The sequence below is a fragment of the Mauremys reevesii genome, linkage group 20, assembly GCF_016161935.1.
Source record: "Mauremys reevesii isolate NIE-2019 linkage group 20, ASM1616193v1, whole genome shotgun sequence".
Lineage (NCBI taxonomy): Eukaryota > Metazoa > Chordata > Testudines > Geoemydidae > Mauremys > Mauremys reevesii.
In genome coordinates, this window is record NC_052642.1 from 872,352 (window position 1) to 891,496 (window position 19,145).

At 50.0% G+C, this 19,145-nt stretch overlaps 2 protein-coding genes across 4 annotated transcripts in view; both read right to left on the minus strand.

The window, feature by feature from the left end:
* The window catches only part of TBL2 (transducin beta like 2), a 28,585-nt gene extending 16,947 nt beyond the window's left edge, over positions 1-11,638 (minus strand). The window contains exons 1-4 of the mRNA XM_039507465.1: positions 11,410-11,638; positions 6,554-6,684; positions 5,271-5,455; positions 3,752-3,903 (exon numbers count right to left, since the gene is read on the minus strand). Of these exons, the coding sequence (XP_039363399.1) occupies positions 3,752-3,903; positions 5,271-5,455; positions 6,554-6,684; positions 11,410-11,524 (583 nt within the window). The 5' untranslated portion in view covers positions 11,525-11,638. The remainder of the gene's footprint in view (positions 1-3,751; positions 3,904-5,270; positions 5,456-6,553; positions 6,685-11,409) is intronic.
* Positions 11,639-14,362: 2,724 nt separating this feature from the next.
* MLXIPL (MLX interacting protein like) overlaps positions 14,363-19,145 on the minus strand; it is a 62,677-nt gene continuing 57,894 nt past the window's right edge. For 2 of the 3 annotated variants that reach the window (XR_005590157.1, XR_005590156.1), the window contains exon 16: positions 17,865-17,994. Coding sequence is in view for 1 of the 3 variants with exons in the window: in XM_039508127.1 (XP_039364061.1) it covers positions 16,175-16,296; positions 17,865-17,994 (252 nt within the window). In the remaining 2 variants the exon portion in view is untranslated. Of the gene's footprint in view, positions 16,297-17,864; positions 17,995-19,145 lie in introns of those variants that run through there. The other variant, XM_039508127.1, reaches the window with a different exon arrangement.

Consider the following 19,145-nt stretch of genomic DNA (forward strand, 5'->3'; position numbering starts at 1 on the left):
AGTCCCCTGGGCTGTGGGGAGCTTGCATCTGCTGATGAGCTTGGAGATAGGTTATCTGAAGGCTAGAGGAGTGAGTTCAGGAAAGATTTCTTTCAGGATGGGGTCCCCATCGAGTATGGGTTGTAGTTGTTTGAGAATACCCCACACGGATTCCAGTTTGGGGTGGTAGATGACAACTAGGGGTATGTGGTCAGAAGGGGGTTTATTTCTGTATTGAAGCAGGTTCTCTCAGAGTATTTGGGTGGCCTGTTCCATGATGCAATCTATTTCAATGGTGGAGTGTCCTTGTTTGGTGAAGGCAGTTTTGTCTGTGTTAAGGTGTTGGGAGCATTTTCTGTAGTATCTGAGTACCTGGCTGTAGATAACAGACAACTTCACCTTGAATGGTCCCTTGAAATATATGCTAACTACTTATGCTATTGTATTTAGCTCAGACACTCTGGGTATGGCTACACAGCAATGTAAGCCTAAGCCCCCTTGCATCCGCACACCAATTGTTAATCTACAGCTCAAACCTAGGGTCCCAGGACCCTACAGGTCTAGAGGGTCTCTGAGCCTTATTGCTTTCCTGTGTGTACATGGCCCCAGAGGTCCTCCGGATATAGCCCAGAGTTCCTTGGGGCAACTTCCTTAGTCCTCTTCATGCCATTGCACTCTATTCCAGCAGAAGCCACACCTGCCTCTGCAACTCAGATCAGTGTTAACCCATTGTCTGCTGAACAAGCACACTATCAGAGCACCTGCAGGGTTTTCAATGCAAAGAAGCTTTTTGCAAAGAAAGCTGTTCCCTGGTGTCAAACAAACAGATCAGGGTTAAGGTCTCTTTTACCTGGAAAGGGTTAACAAGCTCAGTAACCTGAGAAACACCTGACCAGAGGACCAATCAAGGGACAGGATAATTTCAAATCTCTGTGGAGGGAAGCCTTTGTCTGTGTTCCTTGTTTGCTCTGTGTTCTCTCTTTGGATCTAAGAGAGGCCAGACATGTCTCCAAGTTCTCCTGGAGTAGTTCCTACTATCCAATAGTGAGTATTAATTAGAAAGGCAAATTAATCTTATAATTTGATTTCTACATTTGCAATTGTGTGTTTGCTGAAGGAAATTCTTTATTTCTGTTTGCTGTTACTCTGATTATTCTGAGGAGGAGGGAGGGGAAGTCTCTTCAGTTTTTATAAGTTAGACCCTGTATTTTGCATCCTGGTAATACAGAAATAGTGTACTTTTTTTCTTTCTTTAATAAAATCTTTTCTTTTTTTAAAACTTAACTAATTTCTTCCCTTGTTTGGATTTTCAGGGGAGGGGGGAAAAGTAAATCCCTCTTTGTTTGATTCAAGAAGTTTGAATCAAGGTATCTCTCTCCAGGACTAGGGAAGGGGAGGGGAGCAGGCTGGAGAGAGGAAGGAGGGGGGAGGGGAACTGGCTGTTTCTCTCTCTCTCTGGTGAGATTCAAGGGGTTTGAATCTGGGTTCCCCAGGGGAAGCTTGGGGGACAGGCAGTGTGTCAGACACTTAGAAAACTGACTGGTGGCAGCGAGAACCAGATCTAAACTAGAATTTTAGTTTAGAGGAGTCCATGCAGGTCCCCATCTTGTGAACCCAAAAGCTCCAAGTGGGGGAGAAACCTATGACACCTGGTCAGAAGAACACAGCCAGATTTTGATGCATGCTCCCCAGGCGCCCTGCATACATACCCGCCCCCCCTGGGGGGGGGGGGGGAAAGCAGAGAGCGAAGCAGGGACTAAGCAGCTGCCCAGCAGTGACTGGATGCAGCAGGGCTCCCGGCTCAGCGGGAGTGGGGGGAAGAGACCCCAACACCCTGGCTCACTGTGCATGTGGTGAATAGGAGCCAGCCCAAAAACCTCCCTGCAGCCTCCTGTGGCGGTGGCTCCAGCTTCTCTTTGCCGCTGCACAGAGCTTGCTCGGATCAGGGAGCAAAGCTGACCAGTGGGAGATGCCGCCCAGCTGCCAAGGTATTGGGGGTCATCCCTCCCCCAGCATGCTCCCCCTTCCTGCAGGGCAGCTGCTTCGTTCTGCCTTGCTCCTGGGTCCCCCTACCCTCCCTGGGGCTGTGTCCAAGGGCACCCCGGCAGTGTACCCTGTGAGGGCGGTGAGTGGGAGCCAGTCCCAACACTTCTCCACAGCCTCCCAGGAATCCCTTATCCCTACCTCCTGGGGTGTGGCAGGGATAAGGGAACCCCATGGGGTGCTGGAGCACACTGCACCCCAAACCTTGGGGAAGCTCTTCACCTCTCTGGCAGCAGAGAGGTGAAACCTACATTTTATGTCAAACTTGAAGACAGACAAAAATAAATAAAAAGCCAACCAACCAAAAACAATTTCACTAGAGATCCCATTTTAAAAATTAAGAATAGCAACGTTTCATTTTAATAGTTTGACAGCCCTGGAGATTGATGTGCTAATTATCCTCAGACAGGTGCACACGGGCATTTTCCTGCCAATGTGACTCAACCTAGAGCTGGAGAGCCCAGTTCTCAGGTTAGATAGTAGCTCAGTATAAAGCCTTCTCGAACTGCAGTCATTCTACTGAGACAGCCACCAAAGGAGCTAATTATGCAGTTATGTGCTCCTTATGGCACCAGAGTCCCATCAATAGCACCTCACAGTTAGGAAACAGGATGGACAGTAGAGTTTTCCCACAGTGAAACATTCATAGGGCTAGAGTGACGCTAGCCACTCTGGGATAGGGTTACTTTGACTTGGGTCTGTGCACTGCACAGCCCTCGGTTTGAACGTAGGACAGAAAATCCCTAGTTTAGGGTTAAAATGCAGTGTAGATGCTCAATCCCAGAGTTCTCTGATACAGGTCAGCTGACTCACGTCCCACTAACTCTAGGCTTACATTGCTGTGTAGACATACCCTCTAAGCGTCCCAGATTTGAAGCAGAACTCTGTATAGGCTTGAAAGCGTGTCTCTCTCACCAACAGAAATTGGCCAATGAAAGATATTACCTCACCCACCCTGTCTCTCTAATATCCTGGGACTGACACAGCTACAACATCCCATTTGTTCAGTCAGGTTTGTCCTCAGGTTCTCAGCTGCAATATTTGGGATTCCAACATCACAGCCAAGTGTGTTAAAAACTAACATTTCTCCACAACTCTTAAAAAAATAAATCCAATGAAAATACTCATTTCACTTCGGAGTCACACACAGGTCAACAGTGTCCCTTGAAATGCTAGGGCTCCTACAAACAATGTGACCTCTCTTGCAGCCACAACTCTGAGCAGGGTCACAGGACATTCAGAGGTAAATCTTAATCCATCAGGACCTGTGTGTATACAGTACAGCAGCTGAGGTCCCACCATTGGGAACAATGTTTTGTTACATGGATCCCAGAAGCTCTCGGTGAGCACCCCCTTCCTCATCCTATCAACCTGCACTTGGAGAGATTCTTACCAGTTAAAAACACGTGTGTGTCAGAACACAGCGTGTACAGTGTTAGAGACCAGACCTCTTTGCAAGCAGAATCTCTGAAGAGTCAAGAAGGGAGAACATATGCACTGGGAAGTGAATTTGAATGTTCCCGGCACTTACAGGAAGAATATATCTACTTAACACATGAGACGTGGAGACAAGTGTTAACTGACTTCTCCAAGGTCACTCAGTCAGTTACTGAGTTGGAATTGGATCCGAAGTGTAACCAATACTCAAACCAGCAGCTGTTGCTCTTCAGAAAGTACAAGGCAGATGGCTCACAAGCCCAGACGAAAGGGGGCAGCCCTGTCTCTGTACCTGTCTCGGCAATTCCGATGTTGATGATGGGGGCTTTGTGCTTCTTTGGGAAGTCCTCAGGGGCTGCAGTGAAAGTGAAGTTGCCATCCTCCTTCTTGGTCATTTTAAAGACACGAATGGTCTCTCCGTTTGCCAGCCAGGTGATGAAGGCTCTGAAGGAAGGAAGGACAGTCATTTCCTGTAGCCAACATAATGAACAAACCACTGCAGAATGTCACAGACCACATGTAGGTGTACTCATCTCACACTAAGCTTATTTTTGTGCACCTAGCTAGATTGCAAGGGATAAAGCTGGGTGACTAGAGGCAACCAATCCAGGAATGTGATTAGAGCTTTCCTAGCCTGTCTCCCATTTGCAATGGTCTGAGTGTAGCTCTTTGTATGGAATTTAGTGCTGGTGAGAAGTTCCAGATGGCAGCTCTGATGACTGAATCCTCCATTTGTCCCCAGAGTAGGTAGAACATGGGCAGCAGCAGGGCAAGCTTCCCCATCACAACAGCTCTGACCCAGAGATGCCTCCTCTCAGACACAGTCAAATAGGCTCCATAGCTCCTACTCCCTTTGTGAGAATGCCAAGTGTGACACCTAATGCCCATTTTGATGGTGTTTTTTGGTGATGCAGGCACCTGCCCACTAGGTATTACACCAAGACTCCCAGCTCATTCCATACAGGTCAGAGTCAGAGGTAAACTTGTGATCCCTACAATCTGGGCTGGATTCAAACCAATAAGGCAGAGGGTTACAGCTACATGTAATCAGGCACAACCTAGGAGAGATGGCTGGGATCATTACTGCAGTTAAGGGGTTTGGCCAGTTTTTATATTTAAAGACCACAGCTTATCATGCAGACCAATATTCTCTGTTTCCTTGGGAAGAGAGATGGGAATACATCTCATGTCTATTGTCTCGCACTTTGATTGTAAACCCCTTGAGGCAGAGACTGTCTTTTTGTGGTTTGTACTGCGCCCAGCACAATGGGGGCTGGGTCCATGGCTGGGGCTCCTAGGAGCTACATTAATACAAGTCATAAAACAAAGACTCCAGGATCATTTGCACTTTGCGTGATGTAAACCTGCTGAGAAACAGCTGCAGCTCTGCTCACAGCACTGGCCTGAAAGCCTGGGAAGTGCTGCAGCTCGACGGCCCGCACAGTTAACCTCCCACCTCAAATCCATTTTTCTGTTGCCAGACCCAGATAGTCGGGAGAGGGAGAAAGAAGCTGAAGTTAGAGCCTAGCTCCTGGGACATTGGGAGCCTGCAGGAGTAGGAACAGGCCAATTCTGAACTCACTAAACCTTGTGAAAAGAGGAACTAATTTTCAGGTGAGGGAATTTACTTGTTCAGATCAGCAAGGATCTAATAAATCTTCAGGGGCAGAGTGTGCTGGACAAGATCCTGCTCCCCCACTTAGGCCTTTGTAATAAGAAGGGCTATCCTGTCAAGCTAGGAAAAGAAAATCCTTCCTTTGTAAGTCTCCTGCTTTGATTTCCCAGCCCCACCCACAGCAGTCACTTCTCACCTGGAATCTGGGCTGAAGCAGACCAGTGTGGCATGGTCCAGTTCCACATTGGCTCGCATGCAGCGGTGCTCACGCTCCAGGAAGTCTTTGGTGCTCCAGATCCGGACAGTGCGGTCATCAGCGCAGGACACCAAGTACTTGCCATTGCTACTGAAGTCGAGGCAGGTTACGCTCCCACTGTGACCCTGCAGAAAACCAACATGATCAGCACCAGCTTTCTGTGTGATGAATGGAACAGGTAATCTGCCTGTTCCATCCCAGGGCTCCAAGGCCTGCTGAAGGGACTACTGCCCACAGCTGAGACACAGAGAGAAAAACCATGTACATGAATCCCATCTGCTTCAAGAGCAAAAACTCACAGGACAAAGACCCCCTTCCCATCCAAACATAGCAATGACCATCCCTAGGTCCTCACACCCATTCTCCTTCCCCCTGCTCTTCTGCTGTTCCAGGGCAAACCTTTCACAGCTGATTCTCCAGGGCACTGGGCAAGTAAATCAAAGGGAATGGACACAGGATTATGTGTGAAGAATGAGGTGGGCTACAATAGGAAGAATTATAATAATTCCTAGCACTTACACAACGCTAGATCTCAGAGCACTTCCAAAAGGAGTTCGGGCTAATTATCCCCATTTTACAGATGGGGAAACTTAGGCACAAGGAAGTCAAAGGTCACTAAGCAGGCCAGTGTCAGAGCTGGAAACTGAACCCAGGTCTCCTGAGTCCCAATCCAGTGCCCTCTCAACTAGGCTATATTGCCTCCCCAAAATACCACCAAGCTACTATATAGCATTTTTTCATATCATGTCATGCTACCCCTTGCCTGTGTGACTGCCTACAGCACCTTCCTGCAGCTTGATTTCAGGAGGCAGCTACTGACAAAAGGAGAGACATACCCATCATTAAGGAACTCTCAGCATTTCAGTGGGGACCGAAGCAGCAGAGAAAAGCCCAGCAGAGGAATGCAGAGGCACTGAGCTCTGTGAGGAGCTGCAGCAATCACAGACTGGGATGGGGACAGGGACGTGACAAGAAGTGTTCGTTTTCCAAGTTCCAAGGAGCTGCTCAGGGGTCGCAGACATTAAACGAAGCAGTCCCAAAGAGGGCACATCCAGGAACGGGCAGGGAACTTGTGCCTCATGCTTGAATGGCAGATCTCTCAGCAGGTGTGTGCAGATGCATGGAAGTCTGTTGGTACCTGTCCCCATGCATAACAGTAGGTCAATGTCCGTTGCCAGGCAAAAAAACAGGTGCTGATGCTCACCAACTGATATGCCAGTTACCTTGAGAGCAGCAGCTAGGAGTGGATGTGTGAAGTTGTGTTGCTGGGGCTTATCCTTGCGGCTTCGTTGGTGCTGCTTCTGTCTCTTTAGTCCCGACGTCTGTCTTACTGCTTCCCCATTTACTTTCTGGTCTAGAAAAAAACAGGAGGAGGGAGAGGCATCAAGGTGATTTCCTGACATCTGTCTCTCATTAGGAAACAAAGAGACAGACAAATTGCGTAAACCAGAGCCCCCATGCACAGTGGGACACATGAATGAGTTATGAAGCACCTCAGATGCTAAGGCATTCCCTAGAACAGGGGTCTCCAAACTACGGCCCGCAGGCCGGATCTGGCCTCGGGCTTCCATTTGTCCAGCCCTCCAACCAACAGGGGAGAAGAGAACAGCTGAGTAGGCACCCCAAGCAGGCAGGGGGAGGGGCTGCCGGCAGCAGCTCACGCAGGGTGGCAGCACAGCTGAGCTGTGCAGAGGGTTGAGTGCCTCTGGGAGCCAGTGCCCTCCCAAAAGGGGAGACAACTTAGGGGTGAGCCATTGCTGCAGCCGAGCAGGTGCAAGGAGAAGCAAATAGGCAGGCGGCTGCTGCTGAGTAGGCACCCTGAGCAGGCAGGGGGAGGGACTGCCGGCAGCAGCTCGGGGGGAGGGGGAGGTAGCTCAGCTGAGCTGTGCAGAGGGGTGAGTGCCCCCAGGAGCCAGTGTCATAAGAACATAAGAACATAACATAAGAACATAAGAAAGGCCGTACCGGGTCAGACCAAAGGTCCATCAGTGAACCTAACAGGCAATGATCAAATGATCTCTCTCCTGCCATCCATCTCCATCCTCTGACGAACAGAGGCTAGGCCATTTATGGACTTAGCCACCATGAATTTATCTTTAAACATTGTTATAGTCATTTGTTTTAAACCTGCTGCCTATTAATTTAGTTCTTGTATTATGAATAAGTAAATAACTTTTCCTTATCCACTTTCTCAACATCACTCATGATTTTATATACCTCCAAACTGAAGAGTCCTAGCCTCTTTAATCTTTCCTCATATGGGACCTTCTCTAAACCCCTAATCATTTTAGTTGCTCTTTTCTGAACCTTTTCTAGTGCTAGAATATCTTTTAATATATTCTCAGTCTTATTCTCTATCCCCTTTTAATGATTCCTAACATCCTGTTTGCTTTTAGCCCCCATCATGTTGTATGTATAGTTGGGGTTATTTTTTCCAATGTGCATCCAATGTGTCCCCCCAGAAGGGGAGCCAACTTAGGGCAGAGTTGCTGCTGCAGTCGAGCAGGCACGGACTCCTGCCTTAGAGTAAAAATACAAGCCAGATGCTTAATTACATCTCCAATAAATGGAGTAATGAAGATGGAAATTAACAATTTCATAATGGTTAAATTTTAACTACAACACTAATACAAATACTGTTTGGTTTTATGATACAAATGTGAGTTTTTAGAAATAAAAGAAAGTGAAATGATTTTTAATGTATTGACAAATATTTTGTGTGATTTCACAGTACCTGCATCGATTAACTTTTATACCTGATTTAAAATTTAATACAACACTTTAATATAACACTTACACAGTAGAGTAGTGGGGTTTTTTTAAAACGATTTTGCATATATTTGCATATATTTAATTTCTTTCACAGTCGCTTCAGCCCATGAAACCCCTTCAAAAAACTAATATGGCCCTCGTCTCAAAGTTCGGAGACCCCTGCCCTAGAGAGCCTGCTCCCTCCTCTTTGCTAAAAGATTCCCACCTGACAGATAGACAGCCCCTAAAAAGATTGTGGAAGCCAATTAATAATTAACAAGGATTTGAAGGGATCTTAAATGTATGTTAGTTAAGTTAGCATGAGTTGGCTAGCTGTGACCCTAATGATGTAAGATTTGTAGAAGCAAGAGAATGTAAGACAGAGTGAACTGTGTGAAAGTTATTACGACCTTGCAATGTGCAGTCTTGTTTTTTTCTAGTAGTAAGACAAATAAGATAGCAAAGAAGCTTATGTATAAACAAATGCAAATGTTTTCTTTTTACTGTCTCCAGGATTGCTAGCTATTGTCTGTAACAAAGGTATAAATGCTTGTAGTGATTGTTTACTAATTGAGAGAGACCTGTCCGGGACAAGGGGCAACCCTGTTTCCTAGGACACTCTCTCCCTCTATTGTAATTACTAGAGAAAGAATAAAGTATTTGATTTTGCTACACCCAAACAGAAAGCGAGAACTGAGTTTTCTTCGACAAGATATTCTCATGGTAAAGCAAAATAAATCAGTTGTTCCTGGGAAGGGTGTGGGAAATTAATTGCCCCCTTAACTTTCCCTGACTTGTCTAGGTATGAAAGCTTGTACATAACATAAGGAGCAATTGCTTGCACCACTTATTGTTAGAAACATAAAACTGAAAATTATTCTCACTAATTAACATACCATGCTATGATATGCTGGAGTTAGGGTTGAGAGTTTTTACCAGTAATTTACAGGTGCAAAGTTGTAGAAAAACACTGTAGTTTAATGACAAAAATCACCACTAGGAACTCAGCCTAGATTCCCCTTCCCATGCTGACAGTATTCCACTAGTCATCTGCACTCATATCCCTGTCCTTCTCCACATGTGGTATGGAAAAAAAAGGCTCTTGGATTTCTACTTGAAGCAAAAATATGACTAAACGAGTCTACTGGTCTCTTTTTATCCTGGACACTAAGGCAGACCAGCTCTTGCCCTAAGCAACAAGAGCAGAGTGTATTTACTGAAGAAAAGAACACAAAACAGGATTATAATGATGTTAGCAAATTAAACATACACCACTATTCCTAAGAGTTCCTATTCCTAAATTCCTAAGAAATGATTTAACTCAGGTTTGCCTGGTACATTATCCTGCTCCACAAGCAGTGACTGAAGCTACATCAAGGTGACATACTGCATTCCCGATTATGAGGACTGACATTAATATTCAATAGCTTCTGGGGCCCAGACCCCAGAAACAGATAGAAGGCTTCTCTCCAGAAGGAAGAAAGCACTCACACCCAGGCCAGCAAATCTGGATCTTCCTACAGGCGGGTCATGACACTCAGGCCCAGCCACCATCAGTTCCTGGCAAACGTTTACTCTTTTAAGCAAAAGAATTTGGCTAGCACCAGCAAAACTACAGATTCCCACCAGAGCAAGAATGCATTTTTAGGGACCCCAGGAAAGGTAGTGTCCTATATTAAGAGTGCAATCAGGAGAGGGCAGAGCTACAGTGTAAGGTGGTGTCTCAGAGGACTAAAACCTCTGCATGTGATGCCCTTTTGCTATGAGGCTTGTTAATTTAGTGGGTTTTGGCCTTCTCTACACTTAGAAGTTTTGCTGTTTTAACTATAGGCAAAGCAGCAAACCCCGTAATGTGGATGCAGCTACACTGGCAGTTAGTGGTATAACTCATTCAGGTTTGGCAAAGCACAATATACCAATATATCGGCATCTACACTAGCGCTTTTATCAGCATAACTACACTGGTTAAAAAACTCACAAAACAGCATGCTTTGGTCTGAATGCTGCTGTTACCAATCAGGTGGACAACAGAAAGTGATTTTTGAGTTCTGTTCATCAAAATCTGCTGTCCATTGTAGAACAGTGGTTTTCAAACTGTGGGTCACGACCCAGTACTAGGTCAGAGCAGCTCTGATCAGCACTGCCGACCAGGCTGTTAAAAGTCCTGCGGCAGTGCTGCCTGGCTAAGGCAGGCTAGTCTCTAACTGTTCCGATGCTGTGCTGCGCACAAACGGCCAGCGGGCCTGGCTCCTAGGCGGGGAGGACACAGGGCTCTGCATGCTGCCCCCACCCTCAGCACCAGCTCTGCACTCCCACTGGCCGGGAGCTGGGGGCGCAGTGCCTGCAGAACAGAGCCACGAGGGACCATTTGTATGCCTCTGCTTGTGAGCCAGACCTGCTGCTGGATGCTTATGGAGCATAGTGAGGTCCGCAGTGCCAGAATAGGGGGGATGCTGCTGACTGGGAGCTGCCGGAGGTAAGCCTGTGCCCCAACCCCCTGCCCCAGCCCAGAGCCCTCATCAAACCCAGAGCCCCTCCCTGCACCCCAAGGCCAAAGCCCACACCCCCAGCCGAGCCTGACCTGCTCCCACACCCCAACCCCCTGCCCCAGCACAGAGCCCCCTCCCACATCCTGAGCCTTCATTCCCAGCCCCACGCCACAGCCCTCAAAACAACCCTCTGCCCCAGCCCTAAGCCTCTCCCACACCCCAAACCACTCATCCTCAGCTCTGTTGGGTCACAGGCCTCAACAATTTTCTTAACTGGGTCGCCAAAAAAAGAGTTTGACCAACAGGGGTGTTCTAGAGAGCTTGCCTGAGCTGGAGCCCAGGCTCGTTTCACAGAGGAGGGTGATTTCGGGACTAGGGGTACGCAGGCAGGCAGAACCTGGGGAGAAGGAAGGCACTGGGGCTGAGGCACAGAATTAGGGGGTCGGAAGCTCTAGTGTCCCAATCCTGGATGACCAGAAGAGCCCGTGTCCCTGGCTCGCCCTGCCGGATGTCTGGGAGGCGCTGAGAGGAGCTAGCGCCCTGGCTTTAATCCCTGCGGCTCCCAGGCGGCCTTCGCCTCGCCGCCCCCCTCTGGCTCTGCTCCGGAGCCGGGCGATCCCAGTCACGTTTCCCGGGCCGGTGCTGAGCAAACCGGGCCCGCACCCACCCGGGGTCGCCCGGGTCCGCTGGCTCCCTCGGCAGCGCCTGGTGCGGGCCGCTCTCGCAGGACGGACCCAGCCTGGCTGGGCATGGAGCCGCGCGCGGGCTCCCGGCCTCGCCGCCCGCTGAGGGGCCGCGTCCCGCGGGGCCCGATCGAGGGCGGCCCCGGCCCCGCTTACCGGCCGGCTCCCCGGTGCCCGGCTCCCGCGGCGAGCCCCGCCCCAGCCCCGCCAGCAGCAGCAGGACCAGGGCGCCCAGGAACAGCGAGACCCCGATCAGCGCCGCCGCCTCCATCTCACCGCCGCCGCCACGTCAGCGCGCGGGGCCGAGCACGGCGCCGCAGTCACGCGCACGCTGAGACCACGCCGGCGGTATTACGAGTCAATGACCAGGAAGCGACCCGCGCACGCGCACTACTCGCATAGTCCTGGAAGAGGCGTGTCATCATCAGGAATCGTCTTTACGCATGCGCAGAAAGGCTTCTCTTGGATGAGCCGCCCATCCTGACAAGTCCTTGCAAAGCGACCCCTGCACAATCCCCTGTGCGCATGCGCTCTGGAGGCAATGAGTAGACGCTTGTGCGGGACGAAGTTTGGAGACGTGGATTCGGATCCCAGCTCCGCCGCAGACTTCTGTGTGACCCTGGTTGGGCCTGTCCCCTATCTGCACCGACGGGGAAGGATGTCGCGTGGTTCTTGGCAGCAGTGCCCTGCGCCCTTCGCTCCCCCTCCTGCACAGCACCCTCCCCCGGAGGCTGGTTCCATTAGCCTTGTTTAGCAGATGGGGAAACTGAGGCACAAAATGATGACATGACTAGCCACCAAGCCAGGAACAGAACCCAGCACCCCTGTGTGCCAGACCAGTGTCACCGTGGGCCACCAGAGCCACTCTACTGCCTGCTGTTTTCTAGTTTCATGCCCTTCCCTCTGCACACAGAGACAGTGGTAAAAACTGCAGCCCCACTGTGACATTGCACTCCTCCATATGTTTTATGGAAATATGTTTATAAATGTGAATATCATGTAACTGGAATATGCTTTATGCAAAAGGTCTCTTGTAAGGTATCATTACAAAGCTTATAATCTACTGAGTGTGATCATTCTATTTGTATGAAGGTATCATTCTTGTATCTAAAACTAGAAATATGAAGTATTACTCTGTAGTCCTATTGTAAGTATGCAAAGTGTGGGCCATTAATGTGGCTTAGGATCTTGATGGCTCCCATTGACTAGGACAATTGGTTGTGAATGGGTTTATTTACCTGCAAGCCTTCCTGTGTACTTGACATGAATAATGAAGAATGGGGTCTTAGTGACATGTGACTGTTGCATGATACTGGAATCCATCTTAAACCTGGTACTTTTCCATTTAGAAGGAGGGGTGGGGACCCAGAGAGACCAAGGATCCCCACCTTGCATAGGTGCCGACTCAGTGGGATGGAGAATCCGTGGAGAAAAATTAGTGGGTGCTCTGCACCCACCAGCAGCCAAGCACCCCACCCCTCCTCACCTCCTCCTCCGGCTCTTCCCCTGAGCACGCCGCATCCCTGCTCCTCCACCGCCCTCCCAGTGCTTGCCGCTGCCAAACAGCTGTAGCAAGCTCTGGGAGGGAGAGGGAGGAGTGGGAACGCGGCGCACTCAGGGGAGGAGGTGGGGCCGGGGCAGGAATTTGAGGGAGTCGGAATAGGGGCAGGGAGGGGGTGGAGTTGGGGCAGAGACTTTGGGGAAGGGGTTGGAATGGGGGTGGGAGGAGGCAGGGTAGGGGTGGAGGCAGGGTCTATGCCGCCTTATGCCAAAGCTATAAAAGGGGTGGAGCAGGACAAAGCGGTCCCAGTCATGAAAAAGCCCCTGCTTTTCACCTAAGATGCCTGCTGGAACTAGCAAGGAATTACCAGGGGAAAGGATTGGGCCCAGACTAGGAAGGAGACTAGTCTGTGAAAGAAGCTTATTGGAATATCTCTGAGGGTGAGATGTACCTGTATTCAGTGTCTTAATATATTAGGCTTAGATTTGTATAGTTTTGCTTTATTTTGCTTGGTGACTTACTTTTTTTTGTCTGTTATCACTTGAAACCACTTAAATCCTACTTTTACACTTAATAAATAACTTTTGTTTATTAACAAACCCAGTGTATTTGATTAACACCTGGGGAAGCAAACAATTGTGAATTTCGCTCTATCAGTGTTATAGAGGGCAGACAATTCATGGGTTTACCCTGTATAAGCTTTATACAGAGTAAAATAGATTTGGGCTTTGGATCCCATTGGGAACTGGGTGTCTGGGTGCTGAAGATACGTAACCTGCTGAGTGGTTTTCAATTAAAGCCTTTAGCTTTGGGGGCATGGTTCAGACCTGGGTCTGTGTTGCAGCAGGCTAGTGTGTCTGGCTCAACAAAGCAGGGTTCTGGAGTCCCAAGCCATCAGGGAAAACGGGCTCAGAGGTAATTTCAGCATGTCAGGTAACAGTCCCAAGGGGGTCTCTGTGACTGAGCCCGTCACACCCACCCCGGACTGTTCCCAGGAGACACCAACCCTGTAGGCAGCAGTGCCAAGCAAGGGGAGCTCTGGGGGCTCCAGCAGGGAGGTGGTGAGTGTGGGAATGAGGCACAGTCCAGGAGGAAGGGTGCAGGAGTGCGTCACTACTGGCAGAGATGGCTCTGCTCTGGTGAGTGGCTTCCCCATCCTACTGCCCCACGTGTGGCCTGCGTCCATGGCTCCTCCCCTCCCAGAACTACTACTATTATTCTTCCCTGTAGTTGGACTGTCTCCTTTTTTTGTGATTCCTTCACACCTTACATAATACAGGAGCATTTCCACCGCTTCTTACACAGATTGTGGCTCCAGCTCTTGGATCAGCAGGTCGTAAGCAGGCACAGCAGCTGGAGACACCTGCATAGTCATAAGCACCTGAAATCTGCCTGGGGCTGGTACAGGTTACTATGCACTGCTCCTTTGCAAACCATCTATTCACAGTATGTTCCGCTTGGAGTATTACAGAGCCCAGGGAAAGGAGGAATCCTTTGGTGTGGGCTTTTGGCAGCAGGAGCCCCTGTTGCTCAGTTCTGTGTATTTTTCCAGAGGCAGCAACAGGGTGAGAAATGCTGAAAAACTTAAATACACCATCAAAATGGGAAGGAACAAAGTCTCTTTATCACAAAGGATCTGCCATTGCTTACAGAGCCAGGTCATGCAGCATGGGATTTAGGAACAGGACATTCCTTTGGCAACATGACATCAAACAACATTCATGGGAAAACTTCTGCATTCTAGAACATCCTAAAACTAAAAGACAGAGAACATTTGCTTGGGAAACACTCATAAAGAGGAAATCCAGCAGCTGCCTTTGAGCTACTATTCCAAACATGAGAGACAAGAAGCTACGTTGCTCACATTACAGAAAAAGGAGCAAAAGGGCAACAAAATGCAGCAGGAGACAACTGAGCAGCCCAATTATTCAGCTGAGCACAGCAACAATATGAACAGGAGATTTCTGTTGATTTGTACCATATTCTCCACTCCAGAAGCCAGCTTCTGAGTTCAAATTTGACCGAAAGGGAGGTGGGGATTCCACCAGAGATGTGACCAGAACAACCACTGCTTAGAATTTAACACCCACCAGCCAGAGTAACCACTCAGACCTAGTGTGGACATGGGAGCTATTAACAATGGGCTGGAGACTAAAGCAAACACACAAAGAGTGGATAGAGTTGGTTATCCAGAGTCTAGGCCCTCGCATACTGAACGGAAGCAGCCATATTTGTGAAGATAAGGCTTGGGCAGTGAGAGATGCTGACCTTCTCATGGGGCATCTTCCATGGAACCACAAAGCGCTTCATGCACTAGCCTCATTGTTTGCAACTCTCCAGGGGCACTTCCATCCCTAGGACAGGTGGGGGATTAGGCACTAGCATCTTGTTGCTGAGATGGGCTTTTCTGCAGCTCTTGTGGTCTCCCTGTCCCTTGGTCTCTGGGGATGCAGTACCAGGTTCCATTGCTTGCTTCAGAAGATAAGGCTTTAGGGAGACTGAAGGCCCAAATCCTTCTCCTCAGGAGCAGCTGAGTGATTCCCTCCCCTGGTCAGTGGCTGCTGCCTCTAGAGCTGAGCAGTGAGTTGGGGAGGGCGCTCTCCTCTCAGTGGGCACCCTGGACTCCTCTGAGCCCCTTGGGGCCATGCTCTCACTGATCATCATCATAACTTGTCCCTCCAAAACTGCAGCCAAGACCTGGTGTTCTCACTGATCTCAATAATTCCTTGGGAGTACAGGATGATTGCCAGGGCACTGCATCAGCCAATGTTCACCTAAGCTCTCCATGTTCACATTTAGGGTCATCTCTCAGCTTCCACTTAGAATAGAATAATAGAATATCAGGATTGGAAGGGACCTCAGGAGCTCATCTAGTCCCACCCCCTGCTTAAAGCAGGACCAATCCCCAGACAGATTACTGCCCCAGATCCCTAAATGGCCCCCTCAACAACCCTGGATTTAGCAGGCCAATGCTCAAACCACTGAGCTATCCCTCCCTCCTAAAGTCACCAACCTTTGCCACTCTGCCTCTTGTTCAAGTTAGAGTATACCAGTGTTTTAATTTGAGGTCAGCACCTGGAGGGAGTCCTTGTGAAGAAACCAGGTTCTCCAAGACCGTCGGCATTTCCCACCATTGTGTTACTCTGTAGCCTTGCACGATGCTATTTTCAGGTAAGGAATTTTCTGAGGCAAAGCTCTTCTGGACATCAGCAACTTGAACGTGTCCATGCAGCAGGTGTCCTGGATCATGCACTGATTTTGTCTCTCCTTTTGCTGACGGCCTCCTACCGCATGGATAGGGGAGGCAGTATGGTGACAGCGGGACTGAGACTGCAATAGGAGACTCTTGCTGGTGAAGGTGAGTGGTTGTTTTGCAGAAATGGAGCATCTTACCAGGTGTGACGGGCCCCTCCCTTGTAACTAGGAGGAATTGTTGCTGGGGTCTGTCCCCATCACTGCCTGGGTGGCCTGCTCGGGTACACATGCTGGGTCGGTCAGAATAGAGGTGGAAGTGCTCAGCTGGCGGAGAGAGCTCAGGACAGCTGGGGAGACAAAACCAAATGAAATGAGTCGGTGTCCTCTGCTGATAGGCTCTGAGCTGCTTCAGGCAGCCTGTCAGCTTAGGCTGGCATAGGGCATAGGGACCGCCGTGCCCAGCCATCTAACCCATACCCCAGCTCTCACACTGGCCTGGGCCAGCTGTTGCACAGGAAGATCCCTGTTAATAGGCAGCTATGGCATAACCCTCCCCAGGGGAGGTGTTCTCCTAACCCCTGGCAGGACTTAAATCCTGTCCCATGTACCCATGGCTCTTCTCATTATCTGCACCTTTGTCCAATCCCCTATTGAATCCTGCTAAGTTTCGCCTTGGGGAGCTCATGTGGACGGGACTTTCACAGGCTAATTGTGTGATGTGAAAAGCACTGCTCCTCCCTCTGGGTTTGCAATGTGCAGCCTTTCCCTTTGCCCACAGTATGAGACTGGGAAACCATCAATGTCTCTTGCTGCAGCTGCAGACCAGGAGACTGTACATCCAACAAGCCAGTCCTCCCCTCCCCATCCTTCCAGTCCTGACCTTGCTCCTGGAATCACATCCCAGTTTAGTGGGTCCCTGCCCCTGAACCTCATCTAGTGTAGAGATTGGACCTCCCTCTGGCCAAGCTCAGGAGCAGGAGAACCAGGGCCGAATGGAGCTAGGAAGCGAATCCCTTGCTGACCCCAAGGCAGGGGGGAAGAGCATTGCCAGAGCAGCTTTGGGCAGCCCCAGAGCTGGCCCTGAGAGTGCTACTCCCCTGAGACAGCATCCCCCAATGTGAGCACAGCCCCCTCACATGCCCCCATCACAGTGCAGTTCTCCTGATCACGGCACTGAGACGAATATTCCCCCCACCCTTTTTTTTTTTCTTTTACAAATACCCTTGCTGAGTGCAGACATAGCAGAGGAATTGCCCCCATACTTTCCTGTGTTTTTGTTTTATAGGCAGGCCAGCTTTTAATGGCTTCTATATTTTAAGGGTTTAGGGGAAATTATTCCATTGTTTAGTTATTACATTTATGGGGTGGTGCACCTCAGCAATTAATTTCGCAACTGATCTTTGATTATCAGCAGGTAAGTATGCCCAGTGGTCTGTGATGGGATGGGATCTGAGTTACTACAGAGAATTCTTTCCTGGGTGCTGGCTGGTGAGTCTTGCCCATAAGCTCAGGGTTTAACTGATCACCATATTTAGGGTCGGGAAGGAATTTTCCTCCAGGGCAGATTGGCAGAGGCCCTGGAGGTTTTTCGCCTTCCTCTGCAGCATGGGGCACAGGTCACTTGCTGGAGGATTCTCTGCAGCTTGAGGTCTTCAAACCACAATTTGAGGACTTCAATAACTCAGACATAGGTTAGGGGTTTGTTATAGAAGTGGATGGGTGGGATTCTGTGGCCTGCGTTGTGCAGGAGGTCAGACTAGATGATCATAATGGTCCCTTCTGACCTTAAAGTCTGTGAGTCTATGAGACCTCCCACCCAGCTCAGGCGCGAACAGCAGGGGCTGCAAGCAAATGGCAGGCAGGGCCAGCCCCCGTCTTCTCCAGGGCAGGCAAGGGCTGAAGCGGGACTACGTACTAGGCCGAAGTGCTGGGAGGGAGCAATACTGGTCCAGCCAGGCTAGTGACGTCTCGCTGAGGCTGTCCATGCTGGCTGTGGAGACCATGCCATTGAAGGATTCAAACAGAGGCCGGATGATGATGCTGAACTGATGCGAACAGAGCAGTTAAGGACTCCCCATCACAAGGCAGAACTGATTGACCAGCCCCCATGTCCCTCCCTCTGCTGCTGCCCCTTTCCTGCTGGCTCCTGGCACTTGGGGAGCGACACAGCAGGCTGCAGAGTTAGTGCCACCCCGCGTGGTGCCAGACCAGGCCATGGCTCACCTGCGGGGCAGGAGCATGAGCTCTAAGCCCACAGCATCTTGCTGGGAACAAGAACAGGTGTCCTGAGGCCAACACTGGGTTTGGGGGGGGACTACAGGGGATGTGGCTACCAGGAGTGTGGGGGGTGTCAGGTGATACCCTGTACCCCATGTTCACCACTTTTGTTCTGATATATTTTGTACAAAGCATGCCTTACGAAGTATCATTTGAAAACTCATGATCTACTGAATATTGCTGTCCTGTTAACTGGTGTATCATTATTGTGTAGGGAGTCATGAGATTTTGCTATTTGTTTGTTACTGAAACATGATTTTGAGTCTGGGGAATGCCCATAGACTAGGTCCTTAGCAGGGGCGGCTCTAGACACCAGCGCGCCAAGCAGGCGCTTGGGGCGGCCGTTTCCCGGGGGGGCGGCATTTGGCTCCGGTTGAGCTCCCGCCGGCATGCCTGCGGCAGGTCCACCGGAGCCTGGGATGAGCGGACCTGCCGCAGGCATGACTGCGGCGGGTCCCGTCTTCCCGCGGCTCCGGTTGAGCTCCCGCAGGCATGGCTGCGGCGGGTCCCGTCTTCCCGCGGCTCCGGTTGAGCTCCCGCAGGCATGACTGCGGCGGGTCCCGTCTTCCCGCGGCTCCGGTTGAGCTCCCGCAGGCATGCCGGCGGGAGCTCAACCGAGCCGCTGGAGACGGGACCGGAAGACAGGAAGGAAGGCGCAGCGCTCCGCGCTGCTTGGGGCAGCTGGATTTCTAGAGCCGCCCCTGGTCCTTAGAAATAACAAAAGGACTGTAAACAAAGGCCTTGCATGTCATCCCTGAAGATGTTTCAAACATCAAGAACACAGATGGTGTCAGCAAGAAATGTAAAAAATTCACCTGAAAGGGGCTTTGAATCTCATGCACACCACAGAGTGATGGTCTGAACCGCAGCCGGGGGTGGGTGTGCCTCACAGAGAGGAGGGTATAAAGAGTATAAGAGA